Below are 18,830 nucleotides of genomic sequence, written 5' to 3'. Positions count from 1 at the left end.
GCGGAACATTCCAATAGTGGCCAATTGATCAGAAATAGCAGCAAATTGGCAGCTGCCAACAGGGGTCGGGTCAAAGCGAATGTTTAGGTTTATTGATTCAAAATCCTCCAATTTGTCCTTATGGAATTCCCAGGTCCATTTGTACAACTCTTTTGGACTTTGGGGGCTGCTTTTCTTCTTGTCTTGTCACACTGGTCACATCAGAAACGGAGAACCATTTTTGTGTTGGAGTGGGGCTATTTGGCATTTGAAACTCAACTCTTGTATTTGTGCAACTTTAAGTTTCTTTTCACAACAACACCTGGTATCACAAGATGTTTTTGTGAGACTTTGTGGTGGCTTCTGGTGGTGACCAACACTTTATCGTATACTCTATAAATAGAGGTTTTCAAACTTCCAGATAGTCTGTCTGCGTGCACAGCGTTGTGTAGCCTTTTGTGCCCTTTTTCTGATCTTAATTCGTTCAGTCTGAAACAAGAGTCGGTGCCTTTGGGAGGGCAGTGTTTAGTCGCTTGGTGGCGTGTTCTATAGGAACTTCCTGAGAAGAAGTTAACCGGTTTGATAATGCATGACTTTTTCTTCCGTAATAAACCTCAAAAGGTGACATCCAACTCAAGACCTCTCCTTTTGGGTCTTCATTCATCACTTTTGCATAAATTGGCAAATGCTTAACCCAATTGACTCCTCCTCGTTGATATTTGACTAGTTCATACATTATCTTTTTCCTTAGGACTCGGTGGCTTCTCTCCACTTTACACTGGCTCTGGTAAGGAGAGCTCTGAATTATTTTAACTTGTAAAGACTCCATAAGTTTTTTTTACAGCACCTTTAACACCTTCCCTTGGTCATGCTGGATGATTTTTGGTGGACCATGCTCATTGTAAATGTCTTCAAGGTGTTTACCTTTCAGTGGTCTTAGCCATACACAGAGTTGGATACTTGGAGTACTATAACGGAACCCTAAGAGTGAGATATAAATCCAAATCGTCTCTTTAAGGCCTCCTGTGGAGGGGGTTTGAGGGTGGAGGGGTATCTGTAAGGTCGGATATTTAAGCATCTGTTGCAAGATGCAATATTAAGGCTAAGAGTGACACTTTCTCTCCAGAAATTGAAGATAAAATAAAGTGATACCTCAGTTATTACATTATTGGCTCAGTTATTACATTTTCAAAGTTTTTTTTTAATGCAAGGCCAATAACGTAATAACCAGTCAATAACGTAATAAGTTATTACATTATTGTCAAAAAGTTATTACATTATTGGCTCAGGAACTTTATTACATTATTGGAAATGTATTACGTTATTGGTAATTTATTATGTTATTGGTTTTATTACATTTAAATTATTACGTTATTGGCCGTTATTACATTATCGGTTGCTACACCCCCCCCCGCCCCCAAAAAACCTAACTAGCGCTATAACTGGCTATTATCCTCTCCATAACTAAAAAGGTTTGCCTTTCTTCCACATTCGACCAAATTGGCCAAACAAGGTATATATATTTAGCTGAAAGGGTACATAATCTAGATAGTTTATGTTTATGTATTTTTTTGCAAGTTTCACAGAAATCTGCAGAAATCAAGGTTAAACAGTGCTACTGTCATAGCTGCCTGTCACAAACAGCATAACCGGGTCACGTAATTTTTTCCTGAAGTGACTTGCGTTACTCCTACAAACAAATGCTATGACAACATTGACAACAAATGTTAAGAAACTTGTCTTTAGTCAAAATATCATATCCGTTTTCTATTTGAAGCGGTAAATTTAAGACTGTAGGACATCTCCCATGGTATCCTCTCTGGCTCCGCTTAAGCAAAAGATGGTTAACAATGATGACGATATATATTTATTATTCACGCCCAGTAACCCCATAACCAAATAGGTGTGCTTTGAGCTTAAGTTGTCTGGCAGTTTTTAGAAATAAAATCGGTGATTGTACTGCAAAGATATTAAGGCAGGAACCATGGGAATATTGTTAGAATATTTAAATGGTCTGGCAGGAAAAGGTTAAATAATTGAAAAATATAACAAGCATTCCAATCTTTCACCTCTAGTCAAACAAACGTTGGCAGGCTGCACTTGACATATCAATATGATAAATCATTCACCGTAAGAACACCACCACCAAAAGCTAACTCCCCCTTTACATATCGGCATGGTATGTTAAAAAAAAAAAACTAGAGAGGGTACAATTTCTGGGGAAATTGTGGGGTGTGCTTGCGTCGTTGCAGATGTTTCCAGGCTGTGAATATCAACACCCTGTATTTTAGTACGCCCTATGACTGGATAGCTACTGCGATTCCCACACAACAGAAGTGTAGTAGTTAGCTAGCTCTACAATTTACCGGGGCTAGGTCTGAATCTAGGAGCAAAATGGAGCACAGCTGCCAACTGTAGGTATATGCAAGTAGCAAAATGGTGTTCACTTCAATTAGGTATTGAACCGGATATTTTACTTACTGTAATATAAACGATGCAACGATACAGCGACGCATCACACAAGCTTGAGTTCAAATACATTATTTAATGTGACATTAAGTACCGTATTTTACGGAAAATAAGCCGCGGCTTGTACTCCGATTTTACAGTTTTCTTGTGCGGCTTATATTTCGAAGCAACTTTTAGTTCGGTTTTAGAACAAAAAAGTGGCTTCTCTCAAGATCTCTACTGACCGTGCAGCTAATTTTATGCTCAACACTTGAACGGGGGCTTATTACTTGAAAGAGGAATTATTTACTGTTTTCTCAGTTACACTATCAGGGCTTGGAAATACAGTGACTTGCTAAAGTAGGCAAATGGCTAGTAGAACATAACATTTCATAATAATTTCAGTTAATCAAACAGCTGCAAACCCAGTGAAATGTTATAGGCTAGGCTAGCTAGCAAAATAACGCTAGCATCGCTAACAACATTACTAATTCAACTTTGGTAGTCTAACCGAGCTCTTTGTAAATTTGTTTTAGATATAATTGTATATGATAGTGTGGACAATAAGACACAGACGCGGTCTCTTTTCATAACTTGTATTTTACCACAGCTCTTCTTTACATCGTCATTCAAACAGCCCTCACTGATTTCATGTAATTCGTTCAGCATCAAGCCTACGGCAACTCACGAAGGACAAAACACCCTTGTCTGTTGTCACATAGAAAGGTCTGCTACAGTAGGCTATCCTCAGGATTTGCAAGCTAGCTAAACTTATAATATATCTAAATAATTTTGTAGACATAATGGATTGTGCCACTAAATGAGTGACTTGTATTTATTTCTGGACATACTATCCACAACCGAAGTGTGTTACACAATGCTGTAAGATCGCCTATACTCGGGCATTGCTCTTGGTACCCAGAATTCCCTGCGGCAAGCTGAAAAGCTACTGAGTTATGGGCATTAGCTTAGTTAAATAAGCATTGTTTGGAGTTCTATTGTTGTGTTCGTTATGTTTTGATATGTGTAATGCTATGGTCTATAGTTTAGATAATTTGAGTGATAAATTACCCAGTCAGGGTGCAAGTGATAATTGCACCCTGATTGGGAATGTTGTCTAGTTAGATTGCTATCCAAGCTGTCCGCAGCCATAGCATGAACATGCAAATGATCATTTGTCAGCATTTGGCCATGCAACGGTAACATTGTTTGCTTATTAAGTGCGGCTTGTACTCCAGTGCGGCTTATACTCTGATTTACAAACATAAAGTGCTCATTCTGGGGGGGTGCGGCTTGTACACAATGCGGCCTATTTACCGTAAAATACGGTACTGTACATTCAAGTCTTAAATTGCTTAAATGTATGATGCACTTGTCGTTAAGTCCTACACCACGGCATGGTACTTGCTGAGCAACAGCGCAAACACAGGCAGGGATACAGTAGCTAACAACGCTAGTGCTAAATAACTATTTAGCTGGTCGGCTCCATGACGCCGGGTAAGTTGGGCTTGTGAGACTGCTCACCAAAAGAACGAAGGGGAACCCACTTGTGTAGCAGATTAAGACATGTCCGTAGGTACATGGCCAAAAATAGCCTCAACTTTTCTAAACTTTTAGCTACGGTACTAATGCTGAGGGCTCGCTGATATTGCTGTCTGTCTAACTAGAACGTTGTATCTATGCGTCTTTGCTAACATGTGCTGACACTGAGGTCCCTTGGTGCACACAAAGCACTTTTTGCCACAAAAACGATGTAAACTCCTAAACCGTGCAACGGAATGTAAATAAAAATACAAGCAACACAATTGGGACACAACACAAACACGTTTAATGACATTTTTACAACTGATATTTCTGTATATTTTATATAAAAATGCATACTTATTACTTATAAAGATTACATTTAAAAGCAGATTTTTTTTGCTGCTCATTTACAACTCAAAATACGAGTGAAGTGTAGAATGAAATAGATGTCTTCTCATTTCCCCTGCAAGAGGCAGCCTCATAGCTGAATCAAAACAAATAAATTTGGCAGACCGGTGTAAAAATGTACCTTATCTCTATGACTTAAACGTCCTTTTAAGTTTTTCCCTTCTCGTGATATTTTCAGGCATTTAGCCTACTCATATTGCATTCATTCATTAATAAAGAACCCACTTTGAAGATTATTCTACGACGTTACCGGCAGTAGAAGATGGAATCGCGATTCAAACAGTACCATCTGCTAACTGAAAATATGCCCCCAAAAACGTAAATAAGCTTGACATTTATTTAGTGGAAAATCGCTCATTCATAAAAAGCTCACTGGTAGCGATCATTGTCAGTAACAATGTAAAATGCGATATAGCCCTGTGTGGAGAAGCTGCCCCGGTAAATTGTACTACTACAGTACAGTAGTAGACTACTGCTGTGTTCGTCTTGGTAGCGATTGCGTTGGTTGAATTGGATTTAACTGAAATTAATTATTTTCATGAACAGATTGACAAAGTTTAGGCTGTGGCAATGAAGTTCAGTTTAGTTGTCAGATAGACTTTTGATTTAAGTAAGGGGAGTGCCAAACATGTTCTGTCGCCGTTTGACTTCCTAAACAGCTGTGGAGATGTTTTTGTAGTATCTCGCGTAGGCTACAGCGTTGCAGTGAGCAACACTGGTTTGAAACCACAGGTAATGATAATTTCACCAACAAATCGTTTACTTGTAATGTAATGTCATAATAAATCCTACAACGAAAATGTATTTGTTAGGAATGTTTATTTTAACGATTGAAAACAGATGCATCATAGACCATTGTAGTATGTGTTGCCCGGGCAACAGAGGCTAATGTCATGATGCTAATACTTCAGTGAAATAGTAGACTACTGTTTCCGAAAGTAGATGTACTTCCTTAATAATATCAAGCTTATATTGTACATTACACATCACAATTGTGTGTCATATCACAAAGTAAGATTAGTAAATAGTTATCACCCTGACCTCTTTGCTTGTGGCGTTTATGCAGCTGCCTTGCAGTAAAGCAGTTAGCCTAGCTATCTCCCAGAAGTTAACGAGCTGCTAAACTAATGTTCTGCTAGAGTCTGTCACGCAGTCACTAACGTCACAAGTTTTCGTGACGTTAGTGACGTAAGTAGCGTCATTGACTGTGGCTAGCAAGTTAGCCACCGTTAGCTTCACTTTTCGCCACAAAAACGTAATTTCTACTTAAACCGTGCAACGGAACGTAAATAAAAATACAAGCAACTCAATCGCTACCAAGACGAAACTTTTGACATCGACGTTGTCTATGTAGTCCAAATATTGACGAAGGCTTAGGGGTGGGAAAATAAATAAATAATAATAAATATATATTTGAGAGAACAAAGGTCGTGCCCTTGCCGAAAGCACACCCAATAAATATAGCTGCAGGCAGCAATGGCGGGGTCCTCCTCAACATTGCAAACCATTACAAATTTGACATGACACAGACATGTATTTTATACATGTACACAACATTTCAAGACTATTGGATCAATGGCTGATTTTAAGTCATTTTTTGAAATTTTTCACAAATTGTCACTGTAGAGAAATATCCATGATGCTGACATCATGGGTTCTAGAGACTTTTTTGTTCCCCATTGGCAATAAGGCACCAACTTTCAGACATCTTGGCCTGATGGGGTCAAAATGCCACCCTTTTGAAAGCGACAAGTTTGAAGCAACTTTGTTCTGTCAGGCCACCTGTGCTCTGGTCAGGCCCATCATGCAGAGATCCATTCTTTAAAAGCTTTGATTACAACAATAACTTTATGAAAGTGAGGATACACTTTACTAAAGGAAGTGTGTGTAGGTTATGTACTACTACTGCTTGCTCTGCCCACACACTTTCCCCATCCATGCTGTTTCCCTCTTTCCCAGCGCAGGTCACCCCAAGGCATAAATACGGCGGCCACATGAGGATTAGAAGTAGCCCAAAAACCATACCACACACAGTGACACTGTTTTAAAAATTCCCCGAAACTGGTTAGAAAACCATGGCTATAGGAACTCTCCCTGAATTGACCTCTCTCTAAAGTCTCAGTCAAACACAACTGACAAGAGTCATGCAGGGAACTGGACCAAGGTAGAGCTAATGTCCAGCTGTTTGCAAATGTACCTTGTGATGGTACAGCAGCTTGACAATACTTTATCATTGTCAGACTCTCTGATCCCATTAAACTACACAACATGCACAATCAGGGTGACCAACAGTATTATAAACATGAAAGGTTGTCTCTGGGGTAATGCATGTGATCTCACTACAAGCTTTTGATTAAACGTGACGACCCTGTTAGCAAGGTATTTCTATTCATGTTTTGTTAGTGATCGAATGGTAATGTCAGCTAGCTAAAACCAATGTACGTTAGCTTGGCTAAAATAGTTTTCATAGCAACAGATATCAACAAATCAGATCAATCGAACTTTATTCAGAAAGGGGGAGTGGTGGGAACATATACAGTAAAGGTCAAATGGTACGCATTGTTTGCCTTGAAGCTGTGTGCGCATCCTCATTGTTTGCAATCACAAGAACCCATCTATATGTAAAGATAACATCCAAGCTAGCAATTTCGCCAAATTTGACTGCAGCTTTTTTACACCATATGTACTCTGTTATGGTTGTTGAGTCAAACAACTTGCTAAATGATTAAATGTCTATTAAATGTCAAATCCAACTATAAATGTATAAAAGAGAGAATTAAACCTAGAGGTTTAAAAGGCTACGTTTTCCTAAACTGACATGCACCAAATCAGAGCACTGAGTTTTAACATCCATTTACACATTACTCTACTCTTAACGCATGACTATGTTTAACTTAATGTCAGCACCTCTCTGTCATCAATTGTCTCTGAAGTGGGGGGTGGGGGCTTCTTTTCCAACAAATTACACCCCTGAACTTTTAAAAGATATCAATGGCCTACTACAATTGTAAATGTCCTTTGGCCTCTTCTCCAATTGGTCCTTGATACAATTTAATCTAAAATATATATATTTTTCTTCCATTCTGCACAGTTTTTGGGGAGTTTCCACATCAGCACCCATTTCCCAGTTCCTCTATTCTGCACTACCAGGGGCGGACTGGGGGAAAAAAGTGGCCCGGGAGTTACTGTCAGACCGGCCCAATCAGTAAACGGCGTGCGGCCCACTCAGTACACGGCGCGTGGCCCACTCAATACACAGCGCGTTGCCCACTCAATGCATTGCACGTATCGACCAGTCAGTGGCCTACTTGGAAAAATACCCATACACTTAACATTATTTGGGATGATTACAAAGAAATTACATCATATATGTCTTTTTTTAAATAACATTTGGATCCACCATATTGCCTGGATGGACACATGAAATACAATTATACTGGCTCTTGGCCAAGTCAACGCCACAACTTACCATCGTATCACTGTCACCAGTCGGTGGTTTCCCAAATAAATCAGAGATTTTTTAATATTTTGATGCACCTTCCTCCAGACATATTTTCTTTTTCTCCCTGAGCTTTTCAGCTCCACCTTTACGTTTTGAGGCCGATGACATGCTCTCACTCTCAAAAACAACTTTGTCTGCTAGCGAGTGACGCAAATGTTGAGTAGGCAAGGCAACTTTATATATTATACATTATACGTGTTTAAGCCGTTTCATATGGAAAATAGTTGGAGGTGCCGGCGATGTCAGAGGGAGGGTTGGTGATGGAAGTGGGCCGGTATTTTTATTTTGGACCATCCCAACCCCGTCGGCTCACCGGGGATTCCCCCGGTATCCCCGATAGCCAGTCCGCCCCTGTGCACTACTACACTTTGACTTTGAAACTTTCATGTAGGCCACGGGTCACTAATTGGCGGACCGCGGTCCGTGTCCGGACCCAGGCGGTTCCATATCCGGACCCGGACCTATAACCGATATATTATTATGGAATTAATTCATTTTGACGGAACGTTTCCATTTTAACCGGCACATCTTTTTGTTCCAACTAAATGTGGTTTCTATCTTACTTGTCCAATACAAAGGTCCAATCAGGAGCTTTAATAACTGTAATCACCATGACAACTCACTCACTGAAAGTTGGTTGCAACCTCTGTGGGTCAGGTTGTGTGTGTCATTCGCAACAACGCAGGCTAATCGATTTGCTAACAGTACCTGTTTCTTCCTTAGCGAAAAACATGGCGTGCTCTAAACCCGGCGAAAAGTTGATTCCAAAAATACCTATAATAATAATTATGGTTTATTTTTCTGGCCCTTACCTGACCATAGCCGCGGGAACATAGGCTATTTTATCAGGGGGGTGCTGCTGGGGGGGCGTAATGTTGCGGGGCGGTAGGGACGGACTGGGAGTAAAAATAGGGCATGTACATTCTGTTTGATGTGATGCTAGCTCGTGAGAACGCTAGGATACTTAATGCGAGCGCGCATAGCGCGCAATTGGTAAAACCTTGTCTAGTGAAGGTGATGTCTTTTTGTCTCAATTTTTCAGCCCCACCCTTACGTTTCTTAGCCTGGTTTTCCATTGTTATTCTCCTCCCGGTGCTCCCGATGGCCAGTCCGCTACTGTGGGGCTGGGCTGTGCCGCGTGGTGAATTTTCAAGTCATATCATTGGAAATTCTCGTGCTGTCAGGGGGTGCTACAGCACTCCTAGTTCCCACGGCCATGATAGTGACGTTTCACATTAGATACCACTATTGACAAGGGCAACCGTCTCATTAAACACATCGGTTTTGTGCGCCCCACCGGCAGCACAAATGCATACTTGTCTGAAATTAGGTATTTTTGGAATCAACTTTTCGCCGGGTTTAGAGCACGCCATGTTTTTCGCTAAGGAAAACCATTAACCATTATCACAGTTATTCTATTTTTTGACTCTACTCTTAATGCAAGACTATGTTTAAGTTATTGTCTGAAATTCTCTGTCAGCAACTGTCTATGGAGGAAACGTCCCTCACCAAATTGCTTTGGTCATGCTTTCTTAAAAGTCTAGTCCTTAGTTTAATTGTGCCAAAGAAGACAATAAAATGACCAAGCTGTGTTTGGTTGATTCAACTTTATAGTTCTGAAGAAGAAGACCGTCTGTTTCTTTTAACAGTAGAATTAGCTGTGGCCAAACTAGCCACAGAATGGCTACTAGTCTAGAATGGCTACTAGACCAAGTAGTGAAGGTGGGGGCTTGGTCAGCCCACAATGTCCTGACATGTTGTGTGTGCGTCTCCCCAAGCTTGCGCGTGTGTCAAGGGCTCTGGCCCCTTGTGTGTGTGAGAATTTGGAGCACGCGCGCTGAGGAGCAAAGGGAGAGAGAATTTGGGGAAAAAGCTCTAGCAATTAGCCAAGCATGCATATTTGAAATATTCACAATAAACCTACTTTTCATCTTACGTTCAACTTCTTTTCATATTTGTGTACAAAACATTCTCAAGAGCCTTCATATGAACTTGTGATTGAATCAGACTATCACTTTTTGACCAACGGATGTGTAAAGCATTATTTTAGTGTTAGCGATAAATTCAATTTGCTTTATATCAATCATTTTTGGAGGTATGAAGTTGCCTTTGCACATGATAACATTTTGTAGTGTCTTCCACCGATATACCAACTTTGGTGTTGATATCTCAAAGATTTGCTGAGATTTGACCAAACTTCCTGTTTGGTTGCTTTGTTGCAGATTTTGATTGGCTGAACCAGAATTTATCAGAATTGAAGGAGGAGTATCGATAAAACGTGTTTCCTTAATCTTTATTGTACCGAGAAATCCAATATGGCGGCCATTATAGGTTCTTGAGGCGTTTTTGTTCCGCATGAGCAATAAGGCATATATACAAAATTTCCGAATTTTGGGATGAATGGGAAGCAAATGGCATCACTTTGAAAATGGTCAAATTGGAGTGTGGCCTGTAGCGCCACCTTCTGTCTAAAGTGACCCATGTTTGGTATGGTAGTTACTAATGTGCTGCAGTTTCAACATGCCACATTTCACAACTTTTTACAGTTCTGGTCTAGGGGCTGCCATTGACTCCCATAGGACTACTATAATAATACCACCAATAACAATAGGGTTCCCTCCTACTGGAGGAACCCTAATAATAAATATATATGAGATGTGCTCGTCGACGGAAAGCACACCCAATAAATGGCAAATTAAGTTGTGCTTACCGAGAGAGCAAAGGTGAGGACCTTCTGGATGAGGTCAGGAGCTGAAATGGCCCCCAGCACTCTCTCTATGCGGTTTTTCTCCTCCTGCATGTCTGCCTGCTTGTGAAGCTAAGGATATAAGGAAAGGGGTGGAGGGGGGGCATAAGAGAAAAGACAGAAAAGTATTTCAGCATAAGGTTGACAATACTGATGTAAACAATTCTGATTTGAAATCAAATGCTAATATTGAATAATAGTGATCAGACTTAAGTCAAGGCTTTCTTATAATCACTTAAGCATATAAAATGCAATTCAGCGCATTCATTTACAGTGCCCTTGGAAAGTAACACATCCTATTTGTAAAATAAAAAACGGAATAACTACATTTTCTAACATTACTGACAACTGTCCCAGCTACAGAAAATCACCCACAGCATATACCTGCCACCACCCTGCTTCTGTTTAGGCATGTATTGCCTGTTTTCCAGGAAAAGGTTTGATAAGACAAGAACATTTTAGTTGGATGGCCTTAAAGAGCCCCTCTGAGCCCCTCATCTGGGAGGGGCTCAGAGTAGAACCGCTGCTCCTCCGCGTCGAGAGGGGCCAGTTGAGGTGGCTCGGGCATCTGATAAGGATGCCTCCTGGACGCCTCCCTGGTGAGGTGTTCTGGGCACGTCCCACTGGGAAGAGGCCCCGGGGAAGACCCAGGACACGCTGGAGGGACTATGTCTCTCGGCTGGCCTGGGAACGCCTCGGGGTCCCCCAGGAAGAGCTGGTGGAAGTGGCCGGGGAGAGGGAAGTCTGGGCCTTCCTGCTTAGGTTGCTGCCCCTGCGACCCGACCCCCGGAAAAGCGGCAGATGATGGATGAATGGCCTTAAAGACTGATTGGTGTTGATGACTGATGGCTGTTCTTCTGGAAAGTAACCCAATCTCCACAGAGGCCCTTTTCCAAAGTGACCATCAGGTTCTTGGTTACTTCTCAGATCAAAACCCTTCCCCAAATTTGTTTGGCCAGACATCCAGACAAGTCTAGTGGTGTGAAGAGATCCGTCATTAACCACTGATCAATCAACAATAATTAAAGATTACAACTAATTAGGGTTCCTCCAGTAGGAGGAAACCTATTGTTTGTGTTAGTATTCTTATCAGGGTTCCTCCGGTAGGACCCGATTTTTTCAAATTTGGCCCAATGATACAACAGGTCACTCACTACTCCCAGACCGCTAATGGCCCATGTACGCCAATAGGTGGCGCTATAAGCCACGCCCAAAGTCTACGTGATTTCCCCAGCGCCCCATTATTCCAAAATGCCTGAAAATTGGTATACATGCCTTATTTCTCATGGGGAACAAAAAAGCCTCAAGAACCCATAAGGTCCCCCATGATAGATTTTGATGTACTGTCCAAATTTGGTACAACTTTCAAAACCCTTCTCCTCATGAACCATAGATCCAATCGACTTGAAATTTGTATGTGTAGAATACATGTCTTTATATAGGGTGACATGGAATAAGAAATGCAATACAAAATGGCTGAAAGGGGTGTATTTATGTAAATGTCCACATTGCCTCAATATCTTTGTGTCAATAAATCACATATAATTTTGACTGATGGTTTTTCAAACCTAATAGGGTTCAAGATGACATCACTCTGAAGTAAACAATTTCACCTTGGTACAAGCCTGGGGTGGGTAATCGGGAGCATCGGGAGAGTTCCCAGTGGGCCGCTTCACTTTTGGGCCGGTGGGCCGCTTCATTTTTGGGCCGGTCGAGGATGTTTTTGTTGTTGACATTTGTCACGTTAGTCTATCTTCTCTTAAAATAGGCTACACACGTTCTGCATTCTGACATTGCAGCCTCTGCATGGGTTGTACCATGTGAGGGAGTTCTCCCCTCTCAAATAGAGTTGGTTGGGTCCATAGCCCGTCTTTTTCCAAAACGTTTTCTCAGATAGCCTACCGATAGCTGGGCCGGGCGGCCCTACCGTAACGATACGCGTCAGGGAGGATGGATGGGAGCAGGGCCGGAGTGATGGCATCACTAGACAAGGTTTTACCAATTGAAAAACGTATACGTTTATTTTACATAAAGCTCAAAAAACTATTTTGCGCTCAAATAATGGCCAAAAGTGTGGAATTCCCTTTTTAGCATCAGATCAAACCCAGAATACGTTGTTGGTTTGGGCTAAGCACAGCCTGATTAACACTCGGATTATTAAGCAGTCTCAAAATTGGTATCAATATAAAAAATACGATCCCTTTCTGTAATCATGATACCCCCCCAGAAAGGTTCACTACACCCCCAGTCAAAGCAGGCTGCATCTGGCCCTGTTTGGTATACAAAAAAAGGTGGTCCGGTCTTGGGCCTGAAACTCCCGGGCTGAAAAGTGGCCCCACTCCGGCCCTGCCTTGGTATGTCAATATATGATTGAATTCAATTGAATTGCTCCACAGCGTGCGCGCTCCAAATTCTCACAGACTCATCCTGCCCCTTGACACTAGGGTGACCACCTGTCCCGCTTTGCGTTGTGTCGCTCAGCATTTTCACCCCTTGTCCCGCACGTCGCACATTGAAAATGCTGTGTGATACAGCGCAAAGGTGGTCACCCTACTTGACACACGCGCGAGCTTGGCGAGACGCACACACATCATTTCTGGGATGTTGTTGTGTGCTGACAAAGCCCCCACCCTCGGTTTTTAGCTCCTGTTTTATTTTGCTTCCAATCGCAGCTTGCCGTTACGAATATAAATTCTTTTTCAGCGGCCATTGTTGTTTTGAACTGGAATCGCATGATACCGGTGTTGGAGGCAGCCACGTTCGGTAAGTCATGTCACCTATTTTTACACTTTAAGCTAGAATCAATGATTGGGTTCGTGAAAGTACACTACTCTTGAATTATGGTGAAGGTTTGAGACCTTTAGATTGTGAGTTTCAAGTGACGGAAAACCGAACTCGATAGGTAGCTAGCTTTTCCCCCCTGTTTTAATTAGTGAATCATTTTGCATCTCTGCGAATTCTGCAGAGGGCAGCCTTTAGGAGATGTGGGAATTGTGGTTTTAGCCAGATGTTTTTTTGTGATTTGTGGAAAACTTGCAAGTGAAGTGAGACTGCGTCCCGGGGGTACATTGTATTGACGTTAGCCTCAGAGGCAGACTCGGCTCGCTCACTGGCAGTGTGTAAACAAGTTTGTATTTCACTCAATTCTACTCCAAAAACGTCCCCTCCTCCCCCAGTTACTGCAGTTATTCTTGTGCTTCCATTTATATACACCAATTCAAGATCGAGTCGCAACAGAAAGTACAATCAATGTCTTTGTCCGATACAACCTTTTTAAAAAACGTATGTACTTACCTCATATGGCTCACAGTGTATTCAAAATGTTATTTTTTCCTTAAAATGGTACATTTCATCAGTTTAAATTAGTGCTGTCAGTTTAACGCGTTATTAACGCGTTAAACTGACAGCACTAATTTGAAAATGTACCATTTTAAGGAAAAAATAACATTTTGAATTTGATGGCAGCAACACGTCTCTAAAAAGTTGGGACAAGGCCATGTTTACCACTGTGTAGCATCCCCTCTTCTTTTAACAACAGTCTGTATATGTCTGAGAACTGAGGAGACTAGTTGCTGGAGTTGTGGGATAGGAATGTTGTCCCTTTTGTGTCTTCCTGAAATATGCAAGGCCTTCCCTAAAAAAGATGTTGTCTGGATGGAAGCAATGTTGCTCTAAAACCTATATATACACCTTTCAGCATTGATGGTGCCTTTCCTTTTCTATAGGCACTAATGCACCCCCATGCCATCAGAAATGCAAGCTTTTGAACTTAGCGCTGAGAAGCCGGATGGTCCCTCCTCTTTAGTCCGGAGGACGCAGCGTCCATGGTTTCCCAAAATAATTTTTAATTAAAAAAAACCCACAAAAAACTTTGCCTCAGTCCATTAGTTAGTCCACACATTAGCTTCAGCACAAAGAAGATGGCAGTGTTTCTGGATCATGTTCACATATGGCTTCTTCTTTGCATGATAGAGCTTTAACCTGCATTTGTGGATGGCACGACAAACTGTGTTCACAGACAATTAGTTATTGAGTTGTTTCTGAGCCCATGCAATGATTTCCATTACAGAATCATGCCTGTGTTTTATGCCTGAAGATCACAAGCATGCATTATTTATTTTCTCTCTTGTTCCTTTCACATAGAGATCTCTCCAGATTCTCAGAATTATTGTATTATATTATGTACTGTAGATGATGAGATATTCAAAGACAATTTTGCAATGAGGAAAACATTTCTGAAATGGTTCCACAATATGTGGATGCAGATAGGTGAACCTCTGCCCATCTTTACTTCTGAGACTCTGCTTCTCCAAGGTACTCATTTTATACCCAATCATGTCAGTGATCTGTTTGCAATTATTCTAGTTAGTTGAAAAATGTTCCTCCAACTGTTTATTTTTAGTAACACTTACTTATTCCAGCTTTTTATTGCCCCTGTCCCAACCTTTTTGAGACGTTTTGCGGCCATAAAATGTTGATAGTTGATCTGACATACGAGTTTGACATACGAGTTGAATGACATACGAGTTTATGAGATGAGCAAATTTGACAATTTTACACAGCGTCTCAACTTTTTGGGAATTGAGGTTGTACTTTGATTTTGTCTTGAACTTGTATTTGGCAATTGACCTCACTGACTTGGTACTTTCACAGCAATAGGGTAGACTTAAACATCTCCACTTGGCGATCCAGCCAGGAGTGCAACATCCGCAGTTTGTGATTTCCCATCAAATTCCTTGAAGCCCGCCTAGTTGTATATACGCACCATAAAAAAAGGCAAGGCTTTTTTGAGCTTGTGGGCAGAACCTGTTGATTTCGAAGCACTTCAAACTCGTTTTTCTGGTCCTGATTGTGCCAAGTCACTGTTAAATTGAACTGTTAAAACACTTAACTGCCTGTTGAGCAGAAGTGTGATATTAAGAATCTGTGCTGAGGACAAAAAGTGATTGGTTACCGCAAAGAGAGCGGCTTGTGTGTTTTGGATTGCCCCCATACCCAGGTCTGCATCTGTTTTTGTTTGGTAACATGTATTTTGATAGGGTAGACTTAGGGTTGCAAAATTCCAGGAATATTCAAAGTTGGAAACTTTCCACGGGAATTAACGGGAATATACGGGAATTAAGAGGAATAAACTGGACATTTAGGGGTAATTTAACTGTATTTACCTTGTCATAAGCAGACATGCATGCAAACATTTATAATACAACTTTTGTATTATTCAACCAGACCCTTCTTGTTGAGTGTTGACTACTAGTATTAATTATGTAAATCTGGTGTTCCTGTAAAATGTATATATATATATATATATATAAATATATATAAAAATGAGCAGATGTTTCCGAAAGCACGGATTTATATGAGAGGCCGTATAGGCCATAATTCATACTTGGTCTCACATACACGCCATGACCTCACATATATACCATCATACTCTCACATATATACCATTATACTCTCACATATATACCATTATACTCTCACATATATACCATTATACTCTTGCACATAAACTAATTGGTCTCACATACAACACCATAACCTCACATATATACCATTATACTCTCACATATATACTATTATACTCTCACATATGTACCATTATACTCTCACATATATACCATTATACTCTCACATATATACCATTATACTCTCACATATATACCATTATACTCTTGCACATAAACTACTTGGTCTCACATATACACCATTATACTCTCACATATATACCATTATACTCTCACATATACACCATTATACTCTTGCACTTAAACTGGCATACTCTCTTACACACACACAAATACCCTCTTATATGCACCATCATACTAAAGTATGACAATATATGTAAGAGACAAATAGTATGTGTGAAACAGAATGTTAGTATATGTACGAGAATAACAGGATGTGTAAGAGAGAATACTTGTCTATGTAAGAGAGAATACTTGTCTATGTGAGAGAGAATACTTGTCTATGTGAGAGAGAATACTTGTCTATGTGAGAGAGAATACTTGTCTATGAGAGAGAGTTTGATTGAAACGGAAGGCAGTTTGATTGAAAAGGAAGTAGTACTGAATTCTCAGTTCCTGATTGGCTTACACATGAAGAAGGATTTGGGGTAGATGTAGCTAACGCCCACCTTCCCTATCAAGACGAGACTGAGTGACATGACAAGATGGATTCATTAATAACATTTTGCATACTCCAAATCCTGCGGCGTCATTGTCAGAAATGTTGTATCAAAGACGACAGCCATACACGGGGGCTGTTTCTAACGTTAACTTTGACAATGAAATGCGCCGGCTCTTCAGACCTGGATCAGGTGCATCAAGGAGCGGCAGCAGCACTCTGTCAGGAGCTAGTCTTAATGCCAGCCAAGTGATGGCGCAATCCCAATATCAAACTCTGGAGTATTTCGGTTAAGACTAACTCCTGACAGAGTGCTGCTGCCGCTCCGTGATGCACCTGATCCAGGTCTGAAGAGCCGGCGCATTTCATCGTTAGCGTTAGAAATAGCCACTGTGGATGGCTGTCGTCTTTGATTCCAACATTTCTGACAACGATTCAAGCAAATCCACTAAAAAACTCAAATGTAGAATTCCATAGTTGTTTAGGAAGCTATACCGACCCCCACTACTTGAGTCAAAAGTCCTAGATCAGTTTTTCAATTGATGAAACAAACTATCATTTAAATTAAAGCCAATGCCTGTGTGAATACCGTCCCGTGGCACTGGGGTTTTAACCGTTGACGTCTTTAATTAGCCGAGTGGTCTTTACACCCTTGGCTACTAACCTAAACTTCAATGCCACAACCTGAATTTGATGTAAATCTGTTCACAACATTTTCCAGTTGGGACTTTTAAGATCCTATTTGAGTGTAGGCCCCTATGCCCGATGAGTGCCCGCACCCATTCACTGCAACGAAATAGCTTCATGGATCCGACTCGGAATCTGAGCTGAGACGCCTTGACAAAAAATGTGTTTGGCGTGTGGTGCGTTTTGGAATTGTTAATGTGATGTGTTCCCATCGTATTTAAGACGAAATAGTTTACAAAGAAGAGGTTTGTTAATGTGACTGTATACATATCTCACTCATACTGGCTAATCAGCTAACATGTTAAAGTAGCCTAGTCTACATCCAAAGTCGCTGTCGTGAAACTAGCCTAATTTTCACAAAAAGCTTCGAGATAAAATTAAAAACCTTTAAAAACGTCGACATTTAGCCAATATTATTGTGCACAAGTATTTTAGTATAGTTAATATGTAATTTAATTCCATAATGTCTCCAGGAATAACTGTAAAAACGTATTTCAGGAACGGGTCTGAACCTCCCTACATTAACGCCGCAGCATTTGGAGTATTCAAAATGTTATTAATAAGTCCAATGGCTTCATTAAGCCGCCCACTCTCTGCCATCTTGCCATGTCACTCAGTCTCGTCTTGATAGGGAAGGTGGGCGTTAGCTACATCTACCCCAAATCCTTCTTCTTCATGTGTAAGCCAATCAGGAACTGAGAATTCAGTACTACTTCCTTTTCAATCAAACTGCCTTCCGTTTCAATCAAACTCTCTCACATAGACAAGTATTCTCTCTCATATAGACAAGTATTCTCTCTCACATAGACAAGTATACTCTCTCACATAGACAAGTATTCTCCCTCACATAGACAAGTATTCTCTCTCACATAGACAAGTATTCTCTCTCACATAGACAAGTATTCTCTCTCACATAGATAAGTATTCTCTCTTACACATCCTGTTATTCTCTTACATATAGTAACATTCTGTTTCACACATACTATTTGTCTCTTACATATATTGTCATACTTTAGTATGATGGTGCATATAAGACGGTATTTTTGTGTGTGTAAGAGAGTATGCCAGTTTATGTGCAAGAGTATAATGGTGTATATGTGAGAGTATAATGGTATATATGTGAGAGTATAATGGTGTATATGTGAGAGTATAATGGTATATATGTGAGGTCATGGCGTGTATGTGAGAGTATAATGGTGTATATGTGAGAGTATAATGGTATATATGTGAGAGTATAATGGTATATACGTGAGAGTATAATGGTATATATGTGAGGTCATGGCGTGTATGTGAGATCAAGTATGAATTAAGGCCTATACGGCCTCTCATAGATTTACTTTACCTTTAACATTGTGTCCAATGTGGCACTGTCTCCATGCTTTAGCACTGTTAAATACACCTGGAGATAAAAGA

General features: G+C 40.7%; 1 protein-coding gene across 5 annotated transcripts in view; it reads right to left on the bottom strand.

Moving 5' to 3' along the window:
- Nucleotides 1–18,830, bottom strand: part of npepps (aminopeptidase puromycin sensitive) — a 208,030-nt gene that overhangs the window by 17,502 nt on the left and 171,698 nt on the right. For 4 of the 5 annotated variants that reach the window (XM_062448799.1, XM_062448801.1, XM_062448804.1 and 1 more), the window contains 2 exons: nt 18,760–18,816; nt 10,572–10,679 (listed from right to left, as the gene is read on the bottom strand). In XM_062448799.1, coding sequence (XP_062304783.1) covers nt 10,572–10,679; nt 18,760–18,816 — 165 coding nt within the window. The remainder of the gene's footprint in view (nt 1–10,571; nt 10,680–18,759; nt 18,817–18,830) is intronic. The other variant, XM_062448803.1, reaches the window with a different exon arrangement.

This window comes from Osmerus eperlanus, chromosome 22 (genome assembly GCF_963692335.1).
Source record: "Osmerus eperlanus chromosome 22, fOsmEpe2.1, whole genome shotgun sequence".
Classification (NCBI taxonomy): domain Eukaryota; kingdom Metazoa; phylum Chordata; class Actinopteri; order Osmeriformes; family Osmeridae; genus Osmerus; species Osmerus eperlanus.
The sequence above is the reverse complement of the archived record's forward strand: the minus strand, read 5'-3'. Positions and strand labels throughout refer to the sequence as shown.